At 54.4% G+C, this 16649-nt stretch overlaps 1 protein-coding gene across 3 annotated transcripts; it reads left to right on the top strand.

Moving 5' to 3' along the window:
• The first annotated feature begins 650 nt into the window (after positions 1–650).
• SLC38A7 (solute carrier family 38 member 7) lies at positions 651–12540 on the top strand. Of its 3 annotated transcripts, XM_028143058.2 has the most exons (12): positions 651–680; positions 1193–1392; positions 2408–2785; positions 3658–3856; positions 4094–4238; positions 5080–5178; positions 5833–5890; positions 6113–6227; positions 7682–7829; positions 8372–8571; positions 9323–9377; positions 10585–12540. In XM_028143058.2, exons 3-12 carry the CDS (start codon positions 2516–2518, stop codon positions 10685–10687), a joined length of 1392 nt encoding a protein of 463 aa, XP_027998859.2. In that variant the 5' UTR covers positions 651–680; positions 1193–1392; positions 2408–2515; the 3' UTR covers positions 10688–12540. The 3 variants fall into 3 exon arrangements, with proteins under 3 accessions (XP_027998859.2, XP_008138090.2, XP_054566876.1); XM_008139868.3 differs by lacking the exon at positions 651–680 and having other exon boundaries at positions 1058–1392; XM_054710901.1 differs by lacking the exons at positions 651–680; positions 2408–2785 and having other exon boundaries at positions 1058–1392.
• Positions 12541–16649: the final 4109 nt, after the last annotated feature.

Raw genomic sequence — 16649 nt, forward strand, 5'->3', positions numbered from 1 at the left:
TTGGTAACAGCTCATCCAAAACATCAAGTAGGTTAGTGGTGCCAGGGGCTTGGGAGAGGGGAAAATGGGGAAGGGGGGTGTTTGACTACTAATGGTTACAGGGTGTGTTGTTTTGGTGGGGGGAATGATAACAATGCTGAAATTAGATAATGGTTATGGTTGCAAAACTATGAATATACTAAAAACCATTGTATTGGACTTTTTAAAATTCTTTTATTTTTTAATACATTTTTATTTCGGAGAGGAAGGGAAAGGGAGAGAGAAACATCAATGATGAGAGAGAAACATTGATTGGCTGCCACCTGCACGCCCCACACTGGGAATAGAGCCAGCAACCCCGGCATGTGCCCCTAACCAGAATTGAGCCATGACCTCCTGATTTATAGGTCAATGCTCAACCATTGAGCCACGCAGGCCAGGTGTATTGGATATTTTTAAAGGATCGATTTTATAGTAAAGTGCATAAAGCTCAAAAAAACTATTATACTTTTAAAACCTGCAAACAGCTCAGACGTCCTTCAACAAGTGACCAGTTAAGCAAACCAAGTACAGTAGATACATACCGAAGATATTACCTGCGGAAACTACAATTCCCAGAGTGCCCTGCGCCCCATAGCCCCGGCTGTCACGTGACCTCTGTTCACGTGTCTCCGCAGCCGGCTGGGCAGGAGGTACCGTGGGTAGGTGGCAGAAAGTAGAAAAGGTGGAGGGTGGGAGCTTTATGTCCCGGGGTACCCAAACCCCCGGTCACAGCAGAGCCCTGCCCACTCCCCGAAGGGCGCTCCGAAGCCCGGCGTCCTTGGTCCCACGGCCGCCCTCGGTTGGCCGGTCCCTGCCCAGTCTCCACCCAGTCCTAGGCCCGGATCAAATCCCGGTGCCTCCGCCCAGTTTACCCCACAGCAGCCCACTGGCCTCACTGCATGTCTGGGGGGCATCCCCTCCGCGCGGGGTGCGCCCTGGCCCACCTCCCAATGCAACCCACCCCTCCTATTTCGGGGATCCAGCCTCGGGCTGGGGTAGGATCCCGCTCCGGTTGGGAACCTAGGGCCCTCCTGCAGTGATTCCAGCTCCACGAGGGCGCCAGGCTCCTAGTTCTGGTTCTGCCGGCTGCCCGCTGTGACAGGAGCCCAGCGTCTTCCCTCCATGCGCCTGTTTACCTGACTGACCTGGTGCTCTCCCTTCTACGACTTAGAGTCCCCTCAACTTGCTGACCAGCACAGAACAGCTCAAACTCATTACTCTGCTGACGGCGGACTTTTAGCAAAGCCTTGAGAAAAAGAAGAAATCAGGGCCAGAGAGAGAAGTGAGGAGAATCAGATCCCAGGTCTTTGGGGAGAAGGAGCTGGGAGCAGCACCCCCTCCACCATCGCCCTTACCAGGTGGGAAGAGCAGGTAAGCAGGGGAGGATGGAGCTGAGTAACTGGGGGGGAAGCAAGGCTGAGAGATCTTACACCTCTGTCCTGAGATGTGAGCAGGGCTGAGCCCTGCTAGGAGCCTGGGAACCCAAGACTCTCCCTGTACTACTCACTGCTTTGATTTTTTGGCTGAGTTGCTGGATGGGTGTCCCCTGACTGATCTTTCTGGAGTTGGAGCCAGCAGAGGGATATTTCCTCTGGAGCTTGGTGTCTTGGTTGCATGTGTGGTGACAGATGTCTAAGAGCATCAGAACCCTCCTTTTTCCCTCTCGTGAGTGTACCATTCCCGGTTTTGTTGGACCAGGACCAGGAGGAGCAATGGGAAGCATCTGACTACCCAGGGGTCCTCCTTTGCCATTCTAACCCCTGGCATGTGGAGGGCCTCAGAGGGGATGCCTCTGGTGGGCAGTAGTTAGGTGAGTCATGTGGGAGATGAGTGAGAGTTGGCCTGAATTTTGAAGGATTTGGAAAGCTATGGAGAATCCAGACTCTGGGCTGGAGGGAGGTGTGCTGGGCTGTAATACATTGACATAGCCACGGTTCTGAGTGGGGGCTGCTCTTGGAACCCTGCAATGTGGAAACAGGCTGGAAAGGCAGAAAGATAGGTATCCAAATCCTACTCTGCAACTTGCTGACATGTGATCCAGGATCACTGATTTGATCTCTCCAAACCCTATGACCCCTGTCGTAAGGATGGGATGAGGTATGTCCATGACACTCCTGCCCATACATGGCCTCTCTCTAATGCTGGCACGTTACTACCCCTCTCTTTTATGTTTGTCTTACATGCCCCATGGGTCTGTAAGCCTGAAGCAAGCAGGAATTGCCTCTGACCTATTTCTGTCTCTGCCACCCCACACTGTTGTCCCCAGTGCAGTATGGTGCACACAGGTGCTCCTGGGTTCCAATCCCAGCCATCTGATCTTGGGGAAGTTGTTTTACCTTTCTGTGCCCACCTTGGCATAACAGTAACACCTGCCTTTCCTGTCTAGGCTGAGAAGAGCCGGAGCCCACAGGCCTCCTGGGAGAACCGCTCTGAACAGGGGATGTGGTGGTGAGGCGGAATCTGCAGACCCTGCCGGAAGAGGGCTCACAGGGCCATGGCCCAGGTCAGCATCAACAGTGACCTTGGCGAGTGGGGCTTCAGCACGGATGCTGGGGAGCGGGCCCGTCTGCTGCAGAGTCCCTGTGTGGACTCGGACCCGAAGAGTGAGGGGGAGGCCTCTCCTGAGAGTCTGAGCAGAGGCACCACGTCCACATTTGGGGCCATCTTCATTGTAGTCAACGCCTGCCTGGGGGCAGGATTGCTCAACTTCCCAGCAGCCTTCAGCACCGCCGGGGGCGTGGCAGCAGGCATCACCCTGCAGATGGTGAGTGAGTGTGCGGGCCTAGAGGGCAGGAATGCAGTTCAGCTGATGAGTCTGGCCTCTTTGCCTTAAAGGGGAGGCTCTGGATGAGGGATGATCAGAGCTACCACTCTCCCCACCCTCACACAGGGCAGATATTACCCATCTATCCCAGCATTCTTTCCTCTGAGCCCAGATGAGGCTTCAAAAACCTTCCGAGCAATCAGGGAAATTTGACATCAATTGCATACTTAACAATCTTGTGGTTATGTTTAAAAAGGAGGCCCTGATCTTTTAAAACTACATGAAATAGTACTGATGAAGTGATATGAGAACTTGTATTTTCTTCAAAATAATCCAGAGCCCGACCCCTGTGGCTCGGTGGTTGAGCATTGACCTATGAACCAAGAGGTTGCTGAATTGATTCCTGGTCAGGGCATGTGACCAGATGGCAGGCTTGACCCCAGTAGGGGGCTTCTTATCAATGTTTCTATCTCTCTGTTCCTCTCCCTTTCTCTCTTTAAAATAAATAAAAACACATTTTTAAAAAAGAGAGAGAACGTTTAAAAAAAAATAGTAATAATCCAGAATGGGAGAGGGAATAGATGGAAAAGGATTGGGCATGAATTGATCATTTTTGAAGCTGAGTGATAAGTACATGGGGGTCCATTATACCATTCTTTGTACTTTTGTGTGTGTTTGAAATTTTCCACAAAGCTTCTTTTGTTTCTGAAGAAAATCTCAAGTCTCCGGTAATCTTATTAAAATTTCCCTGTGAGATGAGGTCTATATGCCAAACCAGCTTTGAGCATTGGCACCGTAAATACTGAGCAAAACCAGGCTGCCCTCTGCTGCCAGGCCTTTCCCACACCCTCCTGCTCTGCCCCTGCCCACAGGGCATGCTGGTTTTCATCATCAGCGGCCTCGTCATCCTCGCCTACTGCTCCCAGGCCAGCAACGAGCGGACCTATCAGGAGGTGGTGTGGGCTGTGTGTGGCAAGCTGACGGGCGTGCTGTGCGAGGTGTCCATTGCCATCTACACCTTCGGCACCTGCATCGCCTTCCTCATCATCATTGGGGACCAGCAGGACAAAAGTGAGGTTCCCTCAGTAGCCACCTCATCCCTCCCTCTTGGCCCTGGGAATCCTAGGGGTGGAGGGAAAGGGCATGGAACACCCACCCACCCCCTCGCCTGGGCTCAGCCTTCCCCTGGGAATCCTCCTCCTGGCTGCTGGACCCATTAGACAGATGGAAGTCTTGAGGCCCAGCAGAGCAGGAGGGCTGCACCTTGCAGTGGCCTGGCATGACATTCCCTCCTTCCTCCCTGTGCAGTTATAGCTGTGTTGGCAAAGGAGCCTGAGGGGGCCGGTGGCAGCCCCTGGTACACAGACCGCAAGTTTACCATCAGCCTCACCGCCTTCCTCTTCATCCTGCCCCTCTCCATCCCCAGGGAGATCGGCTTCCAGAAATATGCCAGGTTCGGAGGCCCCACCCCAACCTAGGCTGGACAGAACTCTGGAGGCCCAAGGGCTGCCAGGGAACCCCCGTCCTCCATGCCACCTCACCTTCTGGGGCAGCAAGAGTGGGCATTGGCTTGAACAGGGCTTGCACGGGTTCCAGCAGAAAGCTTTCCTTTCTGTCAGCAGCAAGGGAGACAGTGGCCCTGAGCATCAGTGAGATATTCAGTGTCCTTGTCAAAGGGACAGGTGGCAATCAGAGGGTAAAGGCAGCCTCCGGGCCTGGACCTTAACTTTCTTGGAGAGAATGGGATTTTTGATCAGTTGGGATTGTCATCTGGGCAGCATCTTTCACACAGCTTATTATGATGGGAGGAGACTGGCTGCCTGATTCAGGGTCTGAAAAGCTGTTTCCTGCGACCTGTAATCGGCAGGGTCGCACTCAGCTGTCTCCAAGGTCCCCTGTAATGTCGACATTCCAGTATTTGTACCTTCAACCCTTTTTCCTCCACTATCTCCTAGTTCTCAAGGGCCCTCCTTGCAGCCCTCGCCATGCGTGGGCCGCTCTGATTGAAGCCCAGCCCTCCGAGCCCTGGAGCTGAGCCAGTGCATTTCCTGATGGTCAGAAATGTCAGTCTGGTCCCCTGTGGGGTCCAGCTCCCTCCTGGCTGTGGCCAGTTTCTCCAAAACTTTTTTCTCATGCCTTTCTTGAGTCTTTGCTGGAAATAGCCCCCCCCACCCCACAAGTTGTTCAGTAGACACTTGTGGTCACTAGAACTAAGGGTAGATGCCCCTGGGGTGGGATCAGAGAAAGGGCAGCTGGGGCTGGGGAGGAAGGAGTTCGGTCCATTCTTCCCGCAGCTTCCTGAGCGTCGTGGGCACCTGGTATGTCACCGCCATCGTTATCATCAAGTACATCTGGCCGGATAAGGAGATGACCCCGGGGGACATCCTGACCAGGTGGGTGAGGACCCCCACGAGACACGTGGGGTAGGATCGGCTCCCCGGGCCCCAGAAGGTGCCGAGTCAGACATCGAAAGGCCACACAGGTGCTCACCTTAACGCTCAGTGGGGCTTGGCACATCGGTCATTGTAGGAAGGAGGCAAGCAGTCCTGATCTCTTTCCACTGAAGGGAAGAGTGAGAACCAGAGACAGGAGAGACTTCGCCACTAACGTCCAACAACTGAGCCAACGTGAGACGAGGCCTCAGGCTGTGGAGCCTGCCAGGGTGGAGCTACACATTTTTCCAACTTGTGCTTCTCTGTAATTTCTGTATCTTCTACATGAGGATGGATCTATGTGGTCATTTAAAAAAAAAAAAAGTTTCCTTTTTTTTTGAAAGGAACAAACCAAAAAAAGTAAAAGCCCCAGTGTAGGAGCCAGAAATTCTGGATGTTGGCCCCAGGAGGGCCTTGCAGAGCCTCAGTTTACTCAGCACCTGTGAAATGGAGATGTGTTCTCTCCCGTTCCCAGGCTTCTGTGGGTAGAGTGTGTAGAAGGCTCGCTGGTGGAGGCCATGGTTGGCTGAAGGAAGAGGAAGGGCATCGGGGGGTGGGGAAGAGTTGGTGGCTGTGTGGGGTTCACAGGCAGCAAGCTCTTGTGTTCATCCACAGGCCAGCTTCCTGGATGGCCGTGTTCAATGCCATGCCCACCATCTGCTTTGGATTTCAGGTGCCAGTTGCAAGGTCCCTGCGGCCCCCTTAACTCATTCCCCACCCTGGGATGGAGCCCACATCACAGGCAGGATGGGGGATCCTGGGAGGAAGGATGGAGTGGGGACCCCAGGACTCGCCCCTTGTCCTTGTGGTCTTTGTCTCCAAGGTACCTCCCTCTGGAAACGGGGGTGGTGGTGAGGTCACCTCCCCAGCATAACTGTGACCTTCGCCCTGACAGTGCCACGTGAGCAGCGTGCCCATCTTCAACAGCATGCGGCAGCCCGAGGTGAAGACCTGGGGCGGGGTGGTGACGGCCGCCATGGTCATAGCCCTTGCTGTGTACATGGGCACAGGTGAGTGCTCCCGCCTTCCTTCTGTTCCTAAGTGCTCCAGCCCAGTGTTCCCGGGGACAGCCTTGCACTCGTAGCGCGTCAGACCCTTCTGTAGGCATTGGCTTGAACTTGGGCTGTCCTGGGCCTCCCCCTGCCCAATTGAGAGGAACGGGTTCATCCATTCATTCAGCAGCTCTGCCTAGTAAGTGCCAGGAACTATTCTCAGATGGGGGATGCCGTGGAGATAGGTAGGCCTGGCCCCACCCTCATGGAATCGACAGTCTAGTAGGAGAGAGTCTTTTTTTATAACATTTTTTTCATTGATTTCAGAGAGGAAGAAAGAGGGAGAGAGAGAGAGAAACATCAATGATGAGAGAGAATCATTGATCGGCTGCCTCCTGCATGCCCCGCACTGGGGATCGAGCCCGCAACCCGGGCATATGCCCTTGACCGGAATCAAACCTGGGACCCTTCAGTCCGAAGGCTGACGCTCTATCCACCGAGCCAAACCGGCTAGGGCAGGAGAGAGTCTTACGAGAGAAAAGCAGGAATCTGGAATTGCAGACAGTTGAGGGCCACAGTGAAACAGGGGACATGTGAGTGGGACTGGGAGGGTTGCCTTTGGGGGATGGTTCACAGAAGGCTTCTCTCTGAGGGGTGCCTTCGGGGAGGCCCAAACGATGAGACAGAGTCAGAGTCGGAAGGGCTGGAGGAAGAGCATTCCAGGCAGAGGAACCAGAAACTGCCGAGTCCTTGATCAGGGATCAGAGAAAGGTGTGTGTGGCTGGAGTGGAGCAAGGTGGGGCGGGCGACAGGGACAAGGCCGGGTCCCCTTGGGCCTGGAGGGTTGCTGGGAGCCAGAGGGAAAGAGTCGTAGGCAGGTGTGTCCGTGAAAGATGGCCGTGGGTGCTGTGGGGAACGGATGGGATCAGGGAACAGGGCTGGGAGACCTGGGAGAGTGATTCCTGCACAGACGGTTCTGGGGCCTCCACCTCAGAAGGCACAGCCAGGAACCGGGCAGGCCCAGAGGCAGAGTCCCTGTCCTCCCGGGGCTCGTGTTCTGCTTGGAGAAACAGATCGTAAGTTAAAAAAAGAAAGGGAAAGAAAGAATTCAGAGAGAAAGTGGGCTCTGAAGGAAATAGGCTGATGTGAGAGTGCCTGGGGGTGGAGCTGTTGTGGACAGGCTGAGTGGGGAAGCGTCTCTAGAGAGGCGACATGGAGCTGAGACCTGAGTGGTCAGATGAAGAGCCGGCTCTGAGAGGAACGTGCCGGGCAGTGTGAGGTCAGAGAGGTGGCAGTGGGGGCAGCCATGAGAAGGCAGGGAAGGAGGCTCTGATCCCAGCCCAACACCCTCAGCCTCCAGAGCTGCTCCAACGCCCGCCCTCCCTATCTGATGTCCCACCTCGCGGTGGGCAGTCCGTCCGCCGTCCCCTGCCAGGGTGGCCCCTTCCCGGCCCTTTGGTCCCTGCCCTCAGGCATCTGTGGCTTCCTGACCTTTGGCGCTTCTGTGGACCCCGACGTGCTCCTGTCCTACCCCTCCAACGATGTGGCCGTGGCCGTGGCCCGCGCCTTCATCATCCTGAGCGTGCTCACCTCCTACTCCATCCTGCACTTCTGTGGCCGGTGAGCCCCCGCCCACGGGGGTGCTCCCTCGGGGCCCCTGAAAACCCTTTGTCCCATGGTCCTTTGACCTTGTATGGACCCTGTTTGTAGAAGGAGAAACTGAAGCCCACGGGGAAAAGTCAGTGCCTACCCCCAGCTGGGTCTTGCCCGCCCCCCCAACTCCTTTGTCCCATGGTCCCCAGAACATTCTGTGAGTCCTCTAAGAACCTCTAATCCAGATCCTTTTCTGAACACCAGCCTTCTGGGTGTCCCAGGCCCTTCCCTTTCAGGAGAATAGAATCGGTTCCCCCAGTGACCATGTCCTGGGCCAGGCAGGGCGCTAAGCCCTTCATGTTCACCCCCACCCAGTCCCCAGGCAGCCCCGAGATCGCTGCCGGGCCCCTTGACAGAGAGGGACAGACTCGCCCCATTCCACCCAGTCAGGGGTCTGGCTCTGGGAGCTGGTGGGGGGCTGTGAGCAGGGGTGCCTCTGAGCCCCTCCGTGTGTGCAGGGTCGGGGGGACTGTATGCAGGGGAGCCTCTGAACCCCTCCCTGTGTGCAGGGCGGTGGTCGAAGGCCTGTGGCTGCGCTACCAGGAGATGCCCGTGGAGGAGGACGTGGGGCGGGAGCGGCGGCGGCGAGTGCTGCAGACGGTGGTCTGGTTCCTGCTCACCCTGCTGCTGGCGCTCTTCATCCCCGACATCGGCAAGGTCATCTCGGTCATCGGAGGCCTGGCCGCCTGCTTCATCTTCGTCTTCCCAGGTGCGGACCCCTGGCGCCCCCGCAGCCCTCCCTCCCTCCCGGCCAGAGCGCCTCACTTGCTCACCTGCTGGGGAGAGGAGCCACCAGCCTGTGGGGTCACCCGCCACAGACTCTGGGCTGACCCCGGCCCAAGCACCATCTGATAGGAAGATGCTGTTCTCTCCACTTCCTGGTGAGGAGATGGGAGGTTCCCGACGTGAACTCAGCTAATGGGTCACAACCTTTCCAACGCCAGGCCTGTCTAGGTCCTCAGCCTATACCCTTAGTCTCTGTGGCTCCCTGGCGATCAGGGTTGTGGCTGGTCAGTCCCCAGAAGGCAGTGGGGTCTGTGGCTACAGCGACCCAGAAGCCCGGAGACCTGAGTGTCAGACGGGTCTGCCACCAGACCCCTGGGAAGTTGTCCCATCTGCCCAGCCATGCATTCCGCTCGTACCCAGCTTATTCCACCCTGAAAGCCCTTGCCACTCGACGCGGAGCAAGGGGGCCACGTCTGCTCAGCGACGCACTGGGAAGGGCCTGGGCATGCTGCCCCGTTAGCTCTGAGTGCTGCGTGCAGCTCGGGAAGGGCCTGTGGCATGCTGCCCTCTCCTGGGAGAGCCCGTGCCAGGCCTGGGGCTGGGCGTGGGGGCGGAGGTGGAATATCTGGAAAAGCCAACAGGCCTTTCTCCATCCACCGCTGCGATGGTAAGCGGCGAGCTGGGCCCGGGGAAGGGGCCCAGCCAAGCTCTCGGGGCCGCCTCTTCTCTTCCAGGGCTGTGCCTCATTCAAGCCAAACTCTCTGAGATGGAGGAGGTCAAGCCAGCCAGGTAAAGCAGCGCCAGCCTGGGTCCTCAGGGAGGCGCTACCCTGGGAGGGAGCCTTGGAGGGGGCCTTAAAATCACAGGGGTCAGGAGACTTACACTCTTCAGAAAACGGAGTTTTTAAAAATACTTTTTTTCTAAATATGTCTTTATTGATTTCAGAGAAGAAGGGAGAGGAGAGAGATAGAAACATCAACGATGAGAGAGAATCATTGATCGGCTGCCTCCTGCACGCCCCCCACTGGGGATCGAGCCCGCAACCAGGGCATGTGCCCCCAACCAGAATTGAACCTGGGACCCTTCAGTGCGCAGGCTCACGCTCTAGCCACTGAGCCAAACAAGCCAGGGCTAAAAATACTTTTTTAAAAATGGGTAATGTGCTAGTTATGACAGTTCAAGCACTCCTGAAGGACTTTAGAGAAAAAAGTGGAGTCCCTCCTCCCCCACAGCCCAGATGCCACCCTCCCCCACCCCAGCTCCACGTCCCAGCATGGTCTGCCCTCCCGGGCTCTGCATGTGTGCCTACTGTATGCACACAACTGCGAATAACTGTACACAGTCACGTGGGGTTTGGGGGTCTAGTTGTGTGTTTTTCATTTGTTTTTTAAATATATTTTTAATTTTAGAGAGAGCGGAAGGGAGAGGGATAGGGAAATAAGAAACATCAATGGTAGAGGAACATCATGGATTGACTGCCTCATGCAGGCCTCCTACTGGGGACAGAGCCTACAACCCAGGCACGTGCCATGACTAGGGATTGAACTGCAACCTCCTGGTTCATAGGTCAACGCCCAACACCTGAGCCACGCTGGCCGAGCTGTTTTGTTTATTTTATTTGAATGAAATGGCTCACACTGTGACCTGCTTTTCCCCAAAACATCTTTCCATCAGGAGACTCGCATTCTAATCCTGGTCCTGCCCTGGATCTCCTAGGACCAGTCCATCCCATTAGGTCTTGGTCTCCTTACCTGTGGATTAGGGGTCATACACCTGGCAGCGCATACCTTTGTATGAAAAGTCCTTGCGAAGTAGGAAGGGCTCTGCCCACAGGAGAAGTGGTTTAGGTCAGCGGTCGCCAATCGGTGGTCCGTGAGGTCCGAAAGGTTGGCGACCGCTGCTTTAGGTGATTATGGTGATGAGTGTGTGTGTGTATTGAAGTCTGCAGAGTCACCGGTGGGTTGATTGACAGGCCTGCCTCTCCCTCTGCCTCCAGCTGGTGGGCGCTGGTCAGTTACGGAGTCCTCTTAGTCACCCTGGGAGCCTTCATCTTCGGCCAGACCACAGCCAACGCCGTCTTCGTGGATCTGTGGGCATAACCGCGGCCTCCTTTGCACCCAGGAACCCACCTCAGAGCTGCGGGCCCACGCTGACTCGGGCATCATTCCCCTCTGCTGGTGGGATGATTCCAGGGACGGATCTGGGCTGAAATCGGGCCCCACAGTCTGGAGCCTGCGGCACGGGCATGTGCCCTGCCTGGGAATTGAACACACCAGCTCCCTTCCTGCTCCCCCGTCCTGGCGGGGCCCTGGATGGTGCGAGGAGGGCCACAGGAGCCTCCCTGCCTCCTCCAGCTCTCAGCTCCTCCAGGCCTGGAGCCCACGGTGAAGAGGCTCAGCAGGTCTCAGAAGAAGGCATCAGCTTGACTTCCCTCTGGAGAAGGAGGGCGGGCAGAGGGGCGCCCTCTCCATAGCGCAGGGGCTCCACGCCTGCTCCCATCTGTCCGCAGACCAGCCAGCAGTGGCTTCCTCTGGCCTCCGGCCAGTCCCAAAGGTAGCGCTGAATTCACACGGATGCACAGAGGCAGGTAGAGTTCGTGCCTCACCCACTCCCTCCGGGGCCCATAGTGAGCCCACAGCCCTCTTTCCCACGGCTGACTGACATTCCCCGAGGCTTTGGGACCTCACCGAGTGTCTCCCCCCAAACCTCAGGGGCCAGGCATCCCTCTCCTCCTCCATCCCCGGATGTCACCAAGTCTTATGTTTACAAACGGTGCCCGCCCGGCTCAGCCAGGGACCAGGGGCCGTCCCGTGCCTCGGTGCTGTGAGCACTCCGCCTCCCACTCCGCCTCCGTTAGCTTTCCCCATGGCAGCGGGGAGGAGGGGGGCTGTGCTTCTCTCTCAGATTCCAGATGGGCCCCTCTTTTCAGAGGCACAAAAGTGGGTGATGGAGAAGGCTGGGGACCTTTCGGACCTGTGCAGGCTGGGCTGGTCAGGGCCAAGGCGAACCTGTCTGCTACCCTCTCCTCCAATGATTGCTTCTCGCTGCCTCCCCTGCCATCCCTCACGGGGTGGCCCAGAGGCTCGCAGGGTGCCGAGCTGTCATTGACCGGGCAGCGTGGGAGGGCAGCTCCGCCAGCCTGGAACTTCCTACCTGGATCTGGTCTGCTCTTCCCCCACCCCATCCTTTCTTCACCCCCCACCCCATTTTTCTATGTAGTTCAATCTCCTGCTCACCTAAGTATCGGGGGGCGGGCTGCCAAACCCTCCCTTGTTAACTTCCTCAGCTCCACACATCCAGGCCTGACCTCGGTGGCCTGTCAGTCACCCTGAGGTCACACCTGGATTGTGCCCCAGGCATGATGACGGGGGACACTTCTCCCATTGCACATTCCCATCGTGAACACCTTGGCCAGCACCAGGCACCGAATCGAGAGCTTCCTGTGCCTGGAACGCTCAGCTTTTTTCCAGCCCCTCCTGCCCCAAACCTCTGTCCTGGGCAAGGTATGGGGACCCCGGCCAGCAGCCCACCAGTCAGAGCAGTCAGATCTAGGGAACAGGCTGGTGGGAGGCCCCATAGGCGTCTGCCCAGCCCCCACACTGGTGACCTGCCTTTCCTCACCTCCTGGCCCCTGGGATCAGAGCCCCTCTGCTGGTTCCTCTCAGCCTGGCCTGCTGCACCTCACCAGGCCCTGCCAGCACCCATCCCTGACAAGGTCCGGAGGATGTCTCAGCCAGCATGGCCGCCCAGCCTCCTGATGCTGGATTTCTGGGTGGAGGGTGGTAAGGGAGTGATTACACGGAATCATTCGGGGAAAGGGGCTGGAATCTGGCCTTTCGGCCGAAACTCAGGAGCCCCGACCCTCCCTGCTGGGGCCTTTTACTGTTTCTTTTCTACTCGGGCACATTCAGACCAGGGAAGGTGATTAATAAAAAGGAGCTTGTGCTACTGAGCTGCGTGGCCTGTGTCTGGTGCTGGGGACAGAGTCCGGGCCACTGCTGACAGGTGGGGTGGGGTGAAGGTGGAGGGAGGGGTGAGGCAGGGCCTTCTAGCTTTATTGTCTATAACCCCTGTCTCAGGAATGGGCACCATCCTGTTCTCTTTACCAAGTTGGAAACCTACAAGTGTTGTTTTTTTAATCTTAGTCATGTTTGTGTTTTTTTTTTTAAATATGTTTTTATTGATTTCAGAGAGAGGAGGGGAGAGAGAGAGAGAGGAACATCAATGATGGGAGAAAATCATTGATCAGCTGCCTCCTGCACGCCCCTCACTGGGGTTGAGCCTGCAACCTGGGCATGTGCCCTGACTAAGAATCAAACCGTGACCTCCTGGTTCATCATTCTCAGTTGGTCTTCACAACCCTCTGAAGGAGCGAAAGCGAGGAGATGTTAAATAGCTGGCCCAGGACGCACAGGTAGTAAAACAAGCCAGACAGCCTTCTTCCACACGTGGATGAACAAGCGAAAGACGCTCTCAGCCAACCCCAGGAGGCAAGCTCAGGAACTACAGCCCCCACGTTGGCACCAACACCAGATCTTGGGGAACCCTGGGGTCACTGTCCCAGCCAGTCCACGTCGAGTGGTGTGATGCCTGCTGGCAAGTGGCTCTGGGCAAGTCGCGCTTCAGCTCTCTGGGCTAGTTTCCCGATCTCTGAAGTGGAATGGATGGTAACCACTGACCTTATTACCTCCCAGGGAGAAGGGGGACCAGTGTAAAGAAAGCACATGATGCCCAGCGGTGTGCTTCAGTGGTTGAGCGTCAACCTATGAACCAGGAGATCACATCCGGGCACATGCCCGGGTTGTGGGCTGGGTCCCCAGTGGGGGGCGTGCAGAAGGCATCCAATGGATGATTCTCTCTCATCATTGATATTTCTGTCTCTCTTCTCCTCCTCTCAGAAATCAATAAACATATTTTTTTTAAAAAGAAAGCTCGTACCCTAACCGGTTTGGCTCAGTGGATAGAGCGTCAGCCTTCGGACTCAAGGGTCCCAGGTTCGATTCTGGTCAAGGGCATGTACCTTGGTTGCGGGCACATCCCCAGTGGGGAGTGTGCAGGAGGAAGTTGATCGATGTTTCTCTCTCATCGATGTTTCTAACTCTCTATCCCTCTCTCTTCCTCTCTGTAAAAAATCAATAAAATATATATTAAAAAAAAAAAAAAAAGCTCATGAGAATGACAAGTGTTTTATAGCCAGAAATCCATGTTTAGAGAAGAAATATGAGAACTCAGTTTCTCCTTGGAAGGACGAGGCTGGGGAGTCGGGGTGCTTTCTCCATCTGGAACGCGCATACTGAGTTTGTATCAGCTTAGGGTACAGATTCTGATTCACTGGGTCTGGGTGGGGCCGGGGGTCTGCATTGCTGAGGCTCCCAGTGCCACCCACACTCTGGCTCCGGGACCACACCTTCAGGAGCAGGGACTGGAGGCCAGAGCAAAGGCTTCTGGGTTGGATCTCAGCACTGCTGTTACACCGTAGGAACTCAGGGAACCCGTTCACTTCTCTGAACCCCACTTACCTCAACTCTAAAGTCGGAATGAGGGTGTCCACCTTGTCGATGTAGATATTCTAAATCTCAAAGACAAATGGCATAATTATGTGGACGTGGTCAGCTCTCTCCTGGGAGGAGTGTGCCACTGCAGTTTCTCCTTTTCGTCACTAGAGGTCACCATTGTGTAATTTCTGCTTTTGGAAGTGAGGTGCCCAAGCCTCAGAGTGACTCCTGGCCTCTGAATCACTAGGGTTCCTGGTGATCCCACTGCTGCCTAGTAATTCTAAGTGAAATCCCTATACCAGGGCAGGGCCGGCTCTAGATCACGGCCTCCAGTCTGGTGGGGGACTCAGACCAATCAATCACAGAAACTAACAGTTGTGACTATTAGTGTGCTAGATGTAGGTTAGATATTGCAAATCCAGATTTGGTAATACTTTACTGCTAAGATACAATGAAAAAAATTTCTAAATATATATACTAGAGGCCTGGTGCATGAATTCGTGCACGGGTGGGGTCCCTCGCCATGGCTGTCAATTGGGGCCGATCAGGGCTGGTCAGCTAAGGGGAGGGATCATGGGAGGTTGGCTGAGGAGCGCACTGATCACCAGGGGGCAGCTCCTGCATTGAGAGTCTGCCCTCTGGTAGTCAGTGCACGTCATAGCTACCTGCCGGTCGTCTGGTCTTAACAGTCACTTAGGCATAGATAGATAGATAGATAGATAGATAGATGATAGATAGATAGATAGATAGATAGATAGATAGATAGATAGATAGATAAAATAAGGGGCGTGCCCTTCTAGTTGCTAGATGGGATGCTGCCAGGTTCACAAATCGCTCGGTAAAGCCAATTAGATCTTAAAAATAAAAGAATAGGCCGAAACCGGTTTGGCTCAGTGGATAGAGCATCGGCCTTCGGACTGAAAGGTCCCAGGTTCGATTCCGGTCAAGGGCATGTACCTTGGTTGCAGGCACATCCCCAGTAGGGGTTGTGCAAGAGGCAGCTGATCAATGTTTCTCTATCATCGATGTTTCTAACTCTCTATGCCTCTCTCTTCCTCTCTGTGAAAAATCAATAAAATATATTTTTAAAAAAAAAAGAATATTTTCAGTAGGCGTGGAAAAAGGCCAGAGAGTGTTGCCAGGAAGAAAAGCAGACACCCTGTCCTCCAAACACTGTGTTTCCTGGGGGAAGGGGGAGGGAAGGGAGACAGGCACAGGATCCATCCATTTGGTCATTTAAATGAAATCGATGTATTTCCATCCATGGGAACCAGTGCCAGGGTACGGAAACGAACTACAATCGGTGAACTGCTGCAGGCTCACTCAGGCAAGTCAGAGATACAAGCTCCAGGGGACCCAGCCATAGGGGCTGGAGCGGTGGCCACACTTCTGTGCACTTTACCTCCCGGAGCTCCATCAGGCTCTCACTGTAAACAGAAGAATCCCCTTCGTGCTTCGGGCAGAAGGATAAAAGGAACTACTTTGAAAAGTGCCCTAGCATTCATTCCCTTCTTCACAAGATCTGTCCTCAGGAGAAACTCGAATTTTACCCAGAGCCTAACCAGGTGGGGTTTTTTGTTTTGTTTTTAATGTTTTTTATTTACTGTTGTTCCAATTGTTTATGCATTCATTGGTTGATTCTTGTATGTGCCCTGACCAGGGATCAAACCCACAACCTTGGCATAAGGGGATGACGTGCTAACCAACTGAGCTCCCGGGCCAGGGCGGGGTGGGGTTTTATCAGAACCTAACTGACCTATGGGAAGGGGAATACCCAGCTCCAGCCAGTCCTAGCCCTCCAGCTGCGGGGAGGGAAGGACCCAGCTCCAGCCCACTCCAGCCATCTGGTGGGACTGGAGGGGGAACTGAGAGGCAGGTGTGAAGTTCACGCGCAGAACGCAGGCTCACTGAAAGACTGATCTGATCATCAGACTGTAGAACACTGTCCCGTCCCCCACACCCTACCACCACCTTAGTAAAGGTTCCTTTTACCCAGTATATTAAGTCCAGCCATCAAGAAAAAATTGTGAGGATGTATTGGGTTAAATAAAGTGTATTATTAAAATTTCTTTAAGTTGTGAAAAATAAAGAAAAAATTGTAAGACCTACTAAAAGGCAAAAAAAAACACAAAAAAAAAACAAAAAACCCACAAAATAAATCCCACAACAACCACAAAACAAACAAACAAAAACACAGTTTAAAGAGACAGAGCAAGCATCAGAACTAGACCTCTGTCTGGCAGGGATGTTGAAATGATTAGACCAAGAATTAAAAACAACTCTGATTAATATGCTAAGGGCTCTAATTGGCAAAGTAGATGGGCAATGGAACCAGACAGGTGGAAATTCTAAGAAAAAATAAAAAATAAATAAATGCAAGAAATTAAAAAAAAACTGTTAGAGAGATGAAAAATGCCTTTGATGGGTTTATGAATAGCCTTGGGTACAGCTAAGGAAGGAATCTGAGTTTCAGAATATCTCAACGCTGAAAAGCAAATAGAAAAAAAAAAAGTCAAAAAACAAACAGAAAAGAAACAACTACTAAAAGAGTAACTACTTTTAGTAG

The sequence above is a fragment of the Eptesicus fuscus genome, chromosome 21, assembly GCF_027574615.1.
Source record: "Eptesicus fuscus isolate TK198812 chromosome 21, DD_ASM_mEF_20220401, whole genome shotgun sequence".
NCBI lineage: Eukaryota > Metazoa > Chordata > Mammalia > Chiroptera > Vespertilionidae > Eptesicus > Eptesicus fuscus.

Coding starts and splice junctions, on each gene's coding strand:
- SLC38A7 (XM_028143058.2), top strand. CDS start 2,516: ATGGCCCAGGTCAGCATCAACAGTGACCTTGGCGAGTGGGGCTTCAGC. Junction 2,786..3,657: donor CAGGCATCACCCTGCAGATG/GTGAGTGAGTGT, acceptor CCCTGCCCACAG/GGCATGCTGGTTTTCATCAT. Junction 5,179..5,832: donor CCGGGGGACATCCTGACCAG/GTGGGTGAGGAC, acceptor GTTCATCCACAG/GCCAGCTTCCTGGATGGCCG.